The sequence below is a fragment of the Pleurodeles waltl genome, chromosome 9 (assembly GCF_031143425.1).
Source record: "Pleurodeles waltl isolate 20211129_DDA chromosome 9, aPleWal1.hap1.20221129, whole genome shotgun sequence".
Taxonomy (NCBI): Eukaryota; Metazoa; Chordata; class Amphibia; order Caudata; family Salamandridae; genus Pleurodeles; species Pleurodeles waltl.
The window spans coordinates 316,064,921-316,078,626 of NC_090448.1; the positions used below are offsets into that span (position 1 = coordinate 316,064,921).

General features: G+C 43.4%; 1 protein-coding gene across 3 annotated transcripts in view; it reads right to left on the minus strand.

Moving 5' to 3' along the window:
* SEMA3F (semaphorin 3F) overlaps positions 1 to 13,706 on the minus strand; it is a 274,062-nt gene that overhangs the window by 83,873 nt on the left and 176,483 nt on the right. For 2 of the 3 annotated variants that reach the window (XM_069206825.1, XM_069206826.1), the window contains 2 exons: positions 9,529 to 9,648; positions 1,333 to 1,422 (listed from right to left, as the gene is read on the minus strand). In XM_069206825.1, the coding sequence (XP_069062926.1) occupies positions 1,333 to 1,422; positions 9,529 to 9,648 (210 nt within the window). The remainder of the gene's footprint in view (positions 1 to 1,332; positions 1,423 to 9,528; positions 9,649 to 13,706) is intronic. The other variant, XM_069206827.1, reaches the window with a different exon arrangement.

Sequence of the window (13,706 nt, forward strand, 5' to 3'; positions counted from 1 at the left end):
AAAACACCTCCCTCCCCACAATGCTCACATTCCAATCTGCTTCAGCTTTCACCCCCTTCAAACGCTCCCCTTGGAGCTGATCATTGCACTTCCGTCCCAGCCCACCCAGCTCTCCCTTTAAGCACACCACAGAGCTACCCTTCCGCCCATATAAATGATCTCCTTCCAGTCAGTCTACATGTTTTACATTCAATTTTTCTAAACTAGCTCCTTAAACCTGTCCACATACATACCTTTGCAATCTGCTCTAATATTCCTCTTTTAACATATAAGAAAGTTCAATTTTCTGGCCTGTTCACAGCCCAATCAATTGCCAGACCACAAGATGCTCCCACTCAAACCGGCCATAGTGATCTTGTCCATGGCATCAAATACTTATGATCCATCCTGGTAGATGCGCCTCCCAAGCCTGCCTAATCAAATGCTCCTCTTCTTCCACACCTTTCAAATATTCTCCATTTTGTTAGACAATACATTTCAATTTCATAACACACTGCACTGTCACACCATCTAGCCTAAAAGCTGTCCATCAAAATGTTCCCCTTCCAGCCTAAATCTTCACAGTGGATTCATTTATTTCCCCTATAGTGCAGTAAAAGTCTCCTGATGGAGGGGGCGTTGTAACACAACTGTCTCAGCTTTCGTAATAACTTATCTTTCAGCGTGACCAAATGCTTCTCTACTAGTTCGCTCAAAAACTCTCCCTCTCTCCGTCAATCCAAACAGTTGCTTTCCAGATACTGCTAACGCATCTCTTCCAGAACCGCACAAAAATTCTGTTCTGCCTGTCTAAAAGCTCCCATTAGAGCTTCTTCTAATGTGTTTTACTAGTTTCAGTTCAATTATATTCCATGCAAGGAAATAATTAGTTTCATGTCATGCCGTACTTACAATTCATGAATTAGTTCAATATATTGTTTGATTTGTGGTAAACACATAACCTCATTCACTATAATGTACGATCTACACATGTAACATGGATGAAAAAAACTATATGATTCACAAGCCTAGACTGATGTACCCATTTGCACTAGGATGAGGTGGTTAGTAGAGCTGGATGCAGACAAAGACCTGTGAAAGGTTAGAACACTGGGACCAATTTACACAAAAGTGCATGCCCATGCGCTGGCAGGTGAGGGGATTCTCATGAAGGGTTAGAGTGTTTCACTGGTGCGCTAGGGGTTAGAACACCCATGCCAAGGCTTCTATATTCCATGCTAAGGGAATGCCACGGGAGTGATCATCTGAATCTGGCGGAATATGTGCTTGGAAGCAGCTGGCTACTACCCTTAGGGGAGAAAGGGCCTTGCCAGTCCCAAGCGTGTTTCCCACCTTGTGCTCCGCTGGCGTTGGGCTGGCGGAGGGGTCGATGGCTCTGCTTCCCCGTCCTCCTGGCTGGATAGTTTGGGTCAACTCAGAGGCCTGAGGAAAAGGAGCAGTTGAGAAGAGTTAGAAGGGCGGAGATAGACCTGGGGAGAATCCCAGGTTGTGTTTTGTTATGTTGGAATCTTTCATGTGAGCAGAGATGGGAAGCCCCTCGGTGAACAAAATACACAAAGAAGTTAAGGCTGCTCGCTCTCCTGACCGCCTGAAGAAAAAATGTGCACCACCGTATTATGTGGCCCGACAAAAGAAAAGTAAAAAATCAAAAATCACTGGTGCCAAGAAGAAGGTCAGGTTCCCACACAGCTCATTCATCGAGAGAGAAAAAAAAAAATCCAGATCGACGATACATGTATTCAAATCATGCTCCTACAGTTTAGACAGGTCCAAAAGCAGACAACAATCACTATAGTGATAGTAGTAGTAGATATCACCAACATGACTGGACTGGAGGAATGCCCACTTTAGGAATATAAAACAAATGGCTTTCTCTGGGAGCATACATGGATGCGTCAGTCATTTAAAGGTGGTATGTACTTTCGTCTTACAATACATTTTTGGTGACTTAATCCTTTTATCTACGGATTGCAATTCCAGCAGCAAAAATATGTTTATCTGTTGTAGTACCTCTTCCTACCATAGCCTGGTCTTCACAGACAACAGTGTAGGCTTTACATACGCCACTCTTTAAAAGTGAGAAGCATGGGCTCTTCACCGCCGTCAACCTAGACCAGTAGGACATTTATCTGACTAACCTCTCAGAAGAGCCAGGAGCAAAGCGAAGAGAGGAGAGATGAACGGCGATGAGGAAATTATGCAGCTGGGGTTAAGTTTATTATTCGTGATGATGGTAAAGTCACTTGAGAAAGCCAATGGAACCCAGACATACATGTCAGAAGCCAATCAATGCAACATTTTCTACTGCTACTTAAACGATTTCAATTCTGTGTCTCATAGTAATTGGTCGATTCGTCAGCAAATTTTCCAGAAAAAAAGAAAAAAAGTACAAACACCTTAACCATTCATCAACAGTGATCTCAAACCTCACTTCATCCTACCACAGAGCTTTGCAAAACCATTCTGTACAGATCCACCACAGCCAGTGGTTGCTCACCATCTCCAATAGTTAAATGTTTAATAACAGCTGATGCTAATTATCAGCTTTATTTGTGACGAGTACTGCATGCTACGTATGTCACTCGCTGCTTACTTAGGTGGCGGATGCTGAGTGCTAGCACTGTAGCATGTCATAAGTGGTGCCAGCTGGTATTGAGGAAAGATATGATAGGGATCGAAAGGGAAATGGGAGAGCAAAGTGGCAAGGAACAAAGAAGGGGACATCATACACCCATGTAGGAGGACAGAAGTGGATACTAAGAAGGACCGGGAGCTCATAGTGGTTTCCACTGTGCCTACTGGCTGAGAGCTAGGTCAGGTATGCGTAGTTCAGAAGAATGCTGATGGAGTGAGAGTGTCGGCAAAGGGAGAGAGAGTCAGGAAAAAAAAAAAAAAAGAGTGTTGAGTGTCAATGATGCACAATTGCAAAAAGGAGGTGAAGGTGAAGAAAGAAGATGAAAAAGGCAGGAAGGTAGTGAAATGGCCCAACAATGAAAGTAGGTGCTGGTGGGGTCTAGAGGGTTCTCCAGGTGTCTTCCACTTACTTCCGAGGGAGAACCAAATTAGAATGTGAGAGGCGAGCTTTAGATGAGCTTTGCTGAAAAAATACCTGGGCAAGTGTGAGACGTGACATTAACAACTTCACAGCTTAGGGTGTTGCATATGTAAACAGTTTTGTCACTGCATTACTCTAAGAACATTACATCACTGCCCGTACCCCTACAAGTAGAGCTAATACTTTCAGCACTGAACCCACTCCCTTCTACAGCATCCTGCATCCATAACTTCTACCTGACTCCTACAGCGTATTCAGACAGTACCCCTTCAGCATTTTAATGGGAAGTACTCTCATGCCTTTCACTGCAGCACTACTACAGCTAATGCACATAGTGTTTTCTGTGCAAATACTACTGTCCTCGCCTATCCACCATGCTGCACAGCTACTGGGGAGCCGCTATTTCTGCACTAGTAGTGGGTTCATCTTTGCCATTCCCTAGATCTTCCCAACAGTTTGCACTGCTGCAGTACTTCATCTAGCTTCTCAAATGCTGCCCTTCCAAGACCATTCTGTGCAGCTCCCTAACAGCCAACTATCCTACAACTTTGCTTGCAGCATCACAACCTCCTCTGCTCCTTCATGGTCCCTGGTAGTATCTCCACAGGTAGCCCACCTACACCCCTTCTTACTGCACTCAATGAGCAAGCTCCTACATTCATACATTCTATCCACTTCAATAACTACACCTCCTTTACCTTCTACAAGTCACCATTTCTGCACCTTTTTTGCAACTCCAGAACAGCTTGTACTCCTACACTTTCAAAGCCTGCACTCATTCTCTGTTCCTGCCACCAGAATGAATTTTAACACGTTATAAGGCAAGGTCTTCCTCACCATTTTGAAACTATATTAAATCTCAGTTATAGATCCCCCTACAGCTCATGAACAGCTAGTACTGCTGCACGTCTTTTCAGACAACCTACCGGCAGTACCGCTGCAGTATAAAGCATTGCTGATACACAAGCAGTGCTACTACACCATTACATATTAATTATCCACAGCAAGTGTTGCTGCACCGATATGTATTGCATATCCGCTCCCAGCACTGATACAAAATACTAGAGATCACGTTGGTACATCATTCCTATGGGCGCACTCCTACATAGCAGAATTGCTCAATTCCCTGCAGTTCACTTTCAGCTCAGCCACCATTTTCTCCAGCACATCAGATCTAGTGACACTACATCGCTGCTTAAAGTTCACCCTGATCTCATGATGCTACACCATGGCCTATTGCTTCACCAAATTTGGAACAGATAAATCAATGATGGTAGCTTTACCACAGCAAACACTTTCATACCCTTCCCTAGAGCACACACCAACGCCAAAGCCTATAACTGTCTACGTTTAATTTCAGCCAGTGCTAGAACACCATTCCCTATGGCTACACCACTCCCTGAATCTCACCTAGTTGTTGCTTCTGTAGTATTTGCTACAGCTCAACACAGCCAGTGTCATTACGCAGCTTGAGTGGAGCTAGTGCTGCTACATTCCCTACAGCTGAACTACAGCCAGTGTTTCCATCATTCTCTGTAGATCATGTACAGCCCCTGCTGCTACACCATTGCTCCCTATGGATCCCAAAGTCACCATTAACATTGCATTACCAAACGCTCTATTAACTCCAGTAGGCGTACACCATTCTCTGCATGACTGCCTAAAAGGCTTCAGATTACTGTAACTTTATGGCCTGCTGGTGAGGGTTATAGTGATTGTTGAAGGACTTGAACTCGAGCCTATAACGGGCGAGAGGGCTTTTAAACAACCTGTATAGCCAGTGTTAGAAGGGCTAAAAGGCTCTTAGAATATTCCACCCACCGAGGGTAGAATGTTCAATATAAAAAGGGAGAAAAAGAAAAACAAACATTGGAATGTTTGAGCTGAATGCTTATAACTAGCCATTTTTACTCCTGAATCATTTCATTGTCCTCAATGGAGCTCTCAACATTCTAATTTTCTAATACAGATTATTGTTTCATTTGTGCCAATACAAGCCTGTGACAATGCCACACCTAAAGAATCTGTATTCCTTAGCCCACAGCCCATCACTTACAGTGCCTCCTGCTGGGGATGCTAGGGACAAACTGAATCTTCAACATGCTAACAGGTGCCTCATCCTGACACCGATTGGTAAGAGTCTCCTTCATTCCAGCCCTGCATCCGCAGAGATGGCTAATGGTTATTTAACAAAGGCATGGAAGGAACGTAAATGCGTTCATGTGTATAATTAAGACCATGGCTCCACCGCAATGTGCATGAGAAGGAGAGTGACCAGGGAAAATGCTTAAACCTTGCTTAATTGACAAGACATAACACTGAGGCCCAGAGCGGATATACTGGAACAGCTGTTCTGGGCAGCTGGTCTATTAATGAAACTGCTGTAGGATCCTAGAGGAGGAGGGCTGCTGAGAGGGTACAGCAAGAGCTGGACACTGTTAAAATACCAGGACCGGTGATGATGACTAAGTCGCCTCCCAGAAGGAGAAAGGACTGTATGCTCACAGCTTTGCCTCAGATGGTACCCTGTGACAGGTAAATTGCACCCACTCTATGTAAGCAATGCACAGATCTGCAAAAGAGGAAAGGACAGTAAAAGAACATATCACAGCATGTTCAACTGCACTTTGTGCTTTGAATCACTCTCTTATCTCGGGTGGTTCAACCAAACAACTGCCTCAAGGTACAATGTCGTAATGATCTCTCCCTCTTCAGAATAGTATAAATAAGTCTAAAAGGCATGTAGAGATTTACTAGTATGAGGATTAATTTAAATGAATACATGACTGTCTTCAAGGCATTCTGGCTCCCAAGTCGAGGTACATTTTTACGTGGCACCTGAAGAATGGGTTTATTATTAGTGACACTCCTAGTAAGGCTCATTATTGATAGCCACCTATGTGATCTTACTATAGAGGCAATCCTTGATTAAGGAGAAGGGTGAATGGGGAAAATGTTGAGGGGGAAAATGTTGAGGAATTAAATGTCCCATTTGGAAAATAGTGACATGGTTCTAAATTAGATGAGGAGTTATAAAGCAGTGAGACGTAGCCCCTGGTAGAAACAGAAGCCCATTAACATTCTGGACTTGAAACTGTGGCTGCAGGGGCACCTAGGTAACCCATTTACTAAAAAGGTAGAGTCTGGGCCCTAGCAAGCAGTCAAGGGTGGACTTTATTTGGAGGGATAGAGGCATTGAAAGAAGAGTACAGGCAGGATTATTTACTTAAAATTCTTTGGTGCCCCCCAACCTGCTATCACCATTCGCTGGATCTGACTAGAAATTCCATTGTTAGTATCAATTTTCAGAGGACACCCAAACTTTTCCTGTTGCTTGTCCTGTATGTTGCTTCAGTTTACGGATGCAATTGATTTTGTCATGTGGCTGAACATTGCGTGATACACAACTTTTTCTTTTTTTTTTGGTAGTGCAACCAATGTCATAGTTCGTACAATATCCATATTTGCTCTGTCAGCATGCAGCTTCATGTTCGGTGGTTGATAGTTTTAGTCTGTCCATAGCTGCATTTTATCCTTCCTCCCTGCTCCCCCGTCTTCCCGATTTCTTCCTTCTTTCCCTTAGGACTACCCATGCAATCAACCCTGTTGCTTCTTCACTCATATCTATCAAATCAGATTCCCTGTCGGACCACTGTCCTTTGCATGTTCTTTCCCGTGCCTCTGATACCATCAGTCCTATGCTGTTTGACATTTGCAGCCTGTCTCTCACCTCAGGCTCTTGTCCTTCCATTTTGGAAACAAGCCCCAGTCACTTCTTTGCTCAAGAATCCTTCTTGTCTACACTTCCATTTGAAGTAACTACCGACCTATCTCCCTCCTGCCTCTTTATCCTAGAATCCTAGAGGAAGCCACCAATACTGAGGTATCTGCTTTCATTGAAATTAAGAACCATCTCAGTCAGGGTCCCGATATTGTCATGGTATGAAAACCACGCTCTTAGTCGCCTCTGATGATATTCACTGTCTTAATCCTAATCTTTACCTCTGCAGGCTTTGAAACTGTTTCACATAAAACTCTTATTTCCTACCATTTCACCAGCGGAATATGCAAACAGGCTCTGGCTTGTCTACATTCTTTTCTCATGGACAGAATTCAAACTGTCCACCTCCTCCCTTTCATCTCTGCATCTGTATCAGTCACCTGCGGAGCTCCCCAGGGATCCTCTCTGAGCACTACCCTTTCCAGCATCTACATCACTCCTCTTACCTCACTCGCCCGCCCGTTCCTTTCGATTTTATCTTCATGCCCTAAGCCAGCGATACACAAATCATTGTTTATTAGAAAAAAACACCAATCATACTCAAGACACGTTCTGTCTATATATATCCTTGTCAAATCGATGTCTACCAACTGCCTAAAATTATTAAAATCAGTCGGATTATTTTTGTCTCCTCCCATTCTTTTTCTATTCATATTGGTTATGTTGCTGCTCCTTGCTTCCACTATCTTCTTATGCTCAGTGAAATTATTCCTCTTTGCCCCAGAAGGTTGCTAGTCTAGGATTATACTGTTTCCCATCTTGATTAGATGAACTCTTTACCAGAGCACGCCTGCATGACTTTCTCATTCATGCGCCACAAGTGATCCAGAATGCAGCAGCTTGTGCCCTGTCCCCTTTCTTGCCCATGAGTTTTTTTCTGAAATTCAGAAACTGCACTGGCTTCCTATCACCAAGAAACTTTATTTTCAAACTTGTCTCTGCCATCGCGCTATCAACAACTCTGGTCCCTTTTACTTGAGAAAGAAACAATGCACTGCCTTATCCACTCTCTTCACTTATACTCCACCTGCCTGCTCAAACTCCCTCAGTGCAGATGGGTGCGCACTGGTGGCCACTCTTTTCTTTTCTGGTAGCTAAACATAGGAACTCATCCTCCCTTGCATTTGCACAATTCAGGATCGTTTCACCTTTCACAGAAATCTGAAAACTGGCTTTTCTGGTCTACCAGTCTTTCTCCTCAGCCAGATCCCTCAGAGCCAGGAAACCACTCTGTGTATCAATTCACTTTACAAGACTGGATCGTTAAATCAAAAACAAATTAAACTCAATCCCTTAATCTGGTACCTCAATGGGACGTTTTCCAAAGTGAACAAATTCATCATATCCCTTCACATGAAAACACAAAATCAGATGGAAAGCTCGCCTAGGTAACCCTTGGAGATATTAATTTTCTGTCACAACTGAACTATGTGACATTTTTCATTTAGTCAGCAAGAAGCTCCTCGTGCTTCGTGCCACTTACCTCCCAAACAAGATTCATTGACAGCACTTGTGTAGGCTACACCACTTAGCTTGTTATCTTGACACTGGTATTTGCTGCTACTTTCAAAACCAGACACTGGGACCAATCCAAGGAGGCAAGAGCCTCTACTTCATGGCCATAGGAGTGTTTTTTGTGAACTAGGAATCATGATGCTATCAATTATTTTAAATCTCTTGGTGTGTTTTTCCCATGTATAACTTTGTGGTATAAAGGAACAGATATTCCTAAATACAGATAAGTTAATTTATATGTTACAGCCAAGACATAGAATACCATCTGGCTACACTCTCCCCAGTAGTTGTGTAAACTAACCACTGCACATTCTTCCAAAGAAAACCAGAAGATGCAGCAACTCTGGGAAACATTAGCATGGCAAGAGAGGGCCAAGCTCACACATATTGTGACTGGAAGAAAAGTGGTAAGAGGACCAACCTGCCGCTCTCAGATACATCCAGGTGTCTGGAAGATCTGGCCTTTATCGTTCAGTGACTAGCACTACAACCATGCAAGTACAGGAAAAGGGACATGCTGTCAGCTTCGAGTGACTGACATTAGGACCGCAAAGGGGCAGCTGGTGACAGCTTGGCAATCCAAATGCATGTTTAGGAATGGAACAGGGTAGTAACTTGTACCTTCTTTAAATAATAAATACATAAATAAATAAATAAACATTAAGACTGGAATTCAAGGGCATGAGTAACAGGCACTGCAGGCGACAGGGAATGGAAACAAGATCACAATATCTTTCGTGGACAAGCATGAACACTGGATGATGACAGTAGGACTACCAGGACTTTGTCAATTTAGAAGTGCAGTGTCTGGAAAAAGTGAGTAAGGCAGGCTTTCACTTCTAAGAGAAAGACAGTGGAACTGAACGTGATAGTTTTGACATGCAGACTTTCAACTCCGAGTGGAATTCATTGGGAATGGGACAATAGGGTAAGAAGCTATTTTTTGCTGATGTATAACTATTGCTGGTGTGTGATGAGGAGGACATGGGCAAGCTTTTGCTAGTCGGTGAAATCCTGATTTTGGGTAAGGATGCTAAGAATAAGACATCATATGCTCCAAACCACCTGTGGTGTGTTAAGTAACTGAAGATTTAAAAACATTCCTTAACTGGGAATTAGACCCTTTAACCAGACTTATAGCAGACAGTGAAATGTACATGGCATTCTGGGTTTGTACCTGTGCTTTGCGTCCACGGTTCACATAGGTACAAACTGGGTTGTAGGCTCCAGTGCCACACACATACAGGTGTGTCCTATTCCAGGGTTGTACGAGGCGAATGAAGTTCCCACATTCACCCTGCAAGACAAAAGTGTTTTAATAAATGGGAAAAGATGTGGGAAATTCTAGGGCACATCACAGTCAACCTCAAGTGGCTATACTATATCATGCAAATAATTGGCTCATATATGGTACAATTATATGGCATCTGACGGAACTCAACTGGTCAAAAACATCCCATTTATCTCATTTACATGATGGATGACTGCTACACTTTCAGTCTGACAAGTGATTCCAACATCAGATCGTCCATATAAGGTATTGATAAATTCAGAGCCGGCTTTAGCGCTGATGGCACCCTGTGCAACAGTCTTTTTTGGCACCCCCACCCCATGACAACCTCCTCAGATTCTCTCACTACCACTCGGCAAATTTTTCCTCATCTCTCCATAGCCCCCCTTCCAGATACATTAATTTGTTTTAAAGCGCTTGTAAAGGCTAGCTTTACTAATCCACTCAGTTTTCTACATAAAATATAGTTCTTTTCTTTGCAGCAGGCATATTAACCCTCTCGCTACTTTATGGTGAGTCAAAGCTGCTGCTAGAAGAAAAAAAACATCTCCTTTTCTAGCAGGAACATTAATCACAAGAGGCATCTTGCCATTGTAATTGTTTCCTGAAGGCTGGACACAGGGAACTTTACAGCAGGTGCTTTTAAACTGCAAGTTTCTAAGTTATTGCTAAACACAGCCCCCCCATGAGGTAATTCAGGTCCGCACCACCCTAAAGCCGGTCCTGGATACATTCATTCCTTGATATATGTAAGCAATTTGCTGAAACAATGTATTTAATACATCTGTTTGTTTTACTTTTGTAGATACAGGAACACATGTAGCTGACAAAACAGAGTAAAAGTGCAACGCAAAGTAAATACCTGTTTATGTACAACCCCCAGAGTTTTGGAACTTACTAAGGTAATGCCAATCTCCTGCCAATGTTGTTTCTCATTGCGGCAGCCTAATGAGATACAACATTTCTGATAACATTTATCCAATCTCCGTTCTAGTGCCAGACACCAGTGTTGAGTCAATGGCAAGTGGGACCTTCTTTGCCATAACCTGTCCATGCTGCATTGCAGTCAATGAAGAATACACTAGTATAGGCGAGGCCACCGGAATCATACAATTCTGCGGCCGCTGCTTTTCTCACACAATTATGGCTTTGCAGCATTTGCTGCATAATCCATCATCTGCTGCACAATACGCGGATTTTAACAAAAAAAAGTGTTTCTAGCTCAAACGAATCAAAAGTTACTAAACGTTTAGTAACTGGAAGAAGCCCCTTTGCAAAAAAAGTTAACTGGACATCTTTTAGTTGCTTAGGTCTATTTTTGGTTCTTAAAACTGGTACGGAGATACATTTTTGCCCAGACAGTTATTACCATGATTTTGGGGTTTCCTATGCCCTCATCAACGCGTTTTTGGGGAAGCACATAAATACAGGCACTTCCAGGTGGCATACACCGATGGAGGGGAGCTTCGTCTGTTTATAACACCGGCACTGCCAGTGCAGCGCCTCTTGCCAGTGCTACAGTCTCAATTAATTAATTAGCTGAATAAATATTTGATCAGTCGGAGGTGGGGGCGAGGCGGCCAGCCAGCCCCGCGCTGTATTGTTTCCAAGCAGCAGCGCCGGAGTTCGGTTTCCTCCTTAAAGCCTTCGCTTCCGTGACGGGCCCGGCCAGCGGTTCGGGGGGGATTTACAACCGGCTTCTGTTTTGGCCGCGGGGACGAAAGTTCCCTTTGAAACTGGGGCGGAAAAACAAACGCACATAGCCGTGGGTGTGTGGTAAATTCAAAGAAATTCTAACACAGCTCGAATGGAACAGCAACAGCTGAGAAAAGGACGGACTAAGTATTCTCAAGGTCAAGTCCAGATGAAGAAGAGCGAAAACCAACACAGTTTCAGCTGGTGAGCTGGTGTGGGTTTCAGACAGGAAGCAGCTTGGCGAACTCTGACCTCTCATTTCCCATCGACTGCGCCTTCGAGTTCACACCTCAAGGAGGTCTGACAAAACAACGGGACACTACGCAGCACCGGCTCCTCACAACCCTCTTCCTGTAGAGTGACTGACTACCAGCTCTATACAGCAGGGAGCTCCCTCACACCCCTTCGGCTCTGTATTATTAGTATTACTGAAAGTTGGAGAGCTGGGAGCTCCCTCGCTCCAATTTGCCAGTATGCATTCTTTTATGATCAAATTAACAAGTAAAAAAACAAAAACAAAGCTGAACTCGATAATGCTGTCAACTCTCAGTTTGGAAACACAATGCTTGGGGTACGCGGATTCATGAGGGATTGAGGGAAACATCTGCCTCAAAAGGATATCAGCCAATTCTGTATTCATGTTGTAACAACAAATAACAAGGCAATGTTCAATATATGTCTTGGGAAAAAAGTGCCAAAACCCTACTGGTTCTGTAAGATGTGCTGGGCAGGCGAAAAAACCACAATATTTTCAGAGAGGAATTTCTGACATCAGAGAAACCGGATGATGAAATGGGGATGGAAGGGTGCTAGTGAGGGTGCACCGCCACTGTTGAGGTGCATGTTTGTAGCACACAGCCTGACAATTTCGAGTGTACTGCAAAACATGTGTACCTTATAATAATGCACAGTATGAGGATATTCTGCTTAAGTCTCTAGTGTCTTTTCAGCATCCAAACTTCTAATTGCTTTGAGGTATGTATTACAATTGGTTTTACACCCATTGTGTGTTTACTTTAAACTGTGACATTTCCCAAATTAGTTAAAAACCTAAGAAGATGTTTCCTACAACAGTATATACATATTATCAGTTTGTTCATGCCATTCTTTACAGTAAGAATGTGACCCCGGTATATCAGAGTGCTTGGCAAACATAGGTTAACTGGTACAAAGCATGATATAGGCAACTGCGGTGCAGAAGTAGTATATTATTCGGCTACAAGCAGATTACACATTTACGTCACGTTGATAAAACAGTGTGCTCATCTATAGATAGAAAATATACACTGACAGTAGTGTTCAAGCTTGAGCAGAAAGCGAACTAGGAGGTTGCAGAAGACGAAGGAAGGAGGCTGCAAAGGAAAGGAAGGATGTAGGATCGAGGATGGTCCAAGGTGAACTAATCAACTGCAGCTGGAGGAGAGAAGGGTATATGAGAAGGGAAAGAAGGGAAGAAGAGAAAAGGAATGAAAAAAAGGGACTGGCGATCTTAAGAGAAGATAGCAAGGTATGTAGGATTGTTGGCTTACATTTAGTGCTACAGAGTGACAAACTGTTGAGAATAATGATTTGGCAGCTTAGGTTTCCAGGAATGAAGATTTCTGCTGCTTTGCCTGCTGTGAACAGGGAGGTGTTTGGCAATGAGAGGGAAACAGATATTTACAGATGCAGGTCTCATGGGAAGGGCATTCTGTTGTACTGGCTTGCACCTTCAAAAATGCCCAACCCAGGAGTAGAACGGACCTGAAAGAGTTCAGACATGCCTGTGTTGTGATAGCTTTGGTATCATGGTAAGGAATCCAAGGTGGAGTCTAGTTCTCAGGACTGTGTGTTTGTTAAGATTAATTCTTCCACTTTCTGTGACTTAACCGAGCGGACAAGAGATGTGCACACCGTGGTTCTGCAGAAAATGTTCACTTCCCAGTTTTTGATGGCTGGCATTTGCTTAGTCGTGCAACATCCCTGGGTGAAGCAATAGCCATCACACACGTCCTGTCCCAAACTGACTTAATGCTGAGAAGCTGAATGTTACTGATTGCTCCCAAAACCACAAAGAAAAGCCAACAGCTGAGCTCATTATTGAATGATGGCCTTTGGTTTGGACCGGACAGAGAAAGAGGCATGATATTCCACTGGTTTTCATATTTTGAAAGGGATATTGCAGCCTGCACGGTCCCACAATCCAATTAAGAGCTGTGCAAAAGCCATGCAAGAATAAAGGGATGAGCTGTTCTATCGTAGACAAATATAGGTTCTGCAACTTCCCTTTCAGGTGTGAAAAGTGCACAAAGCATAAAAGGTGTTTCTTGTCCCGCTGCATCACTGCAAGGTGCAATGGGCCTGAGAAAACCCTGGTAAATATCAAAGTA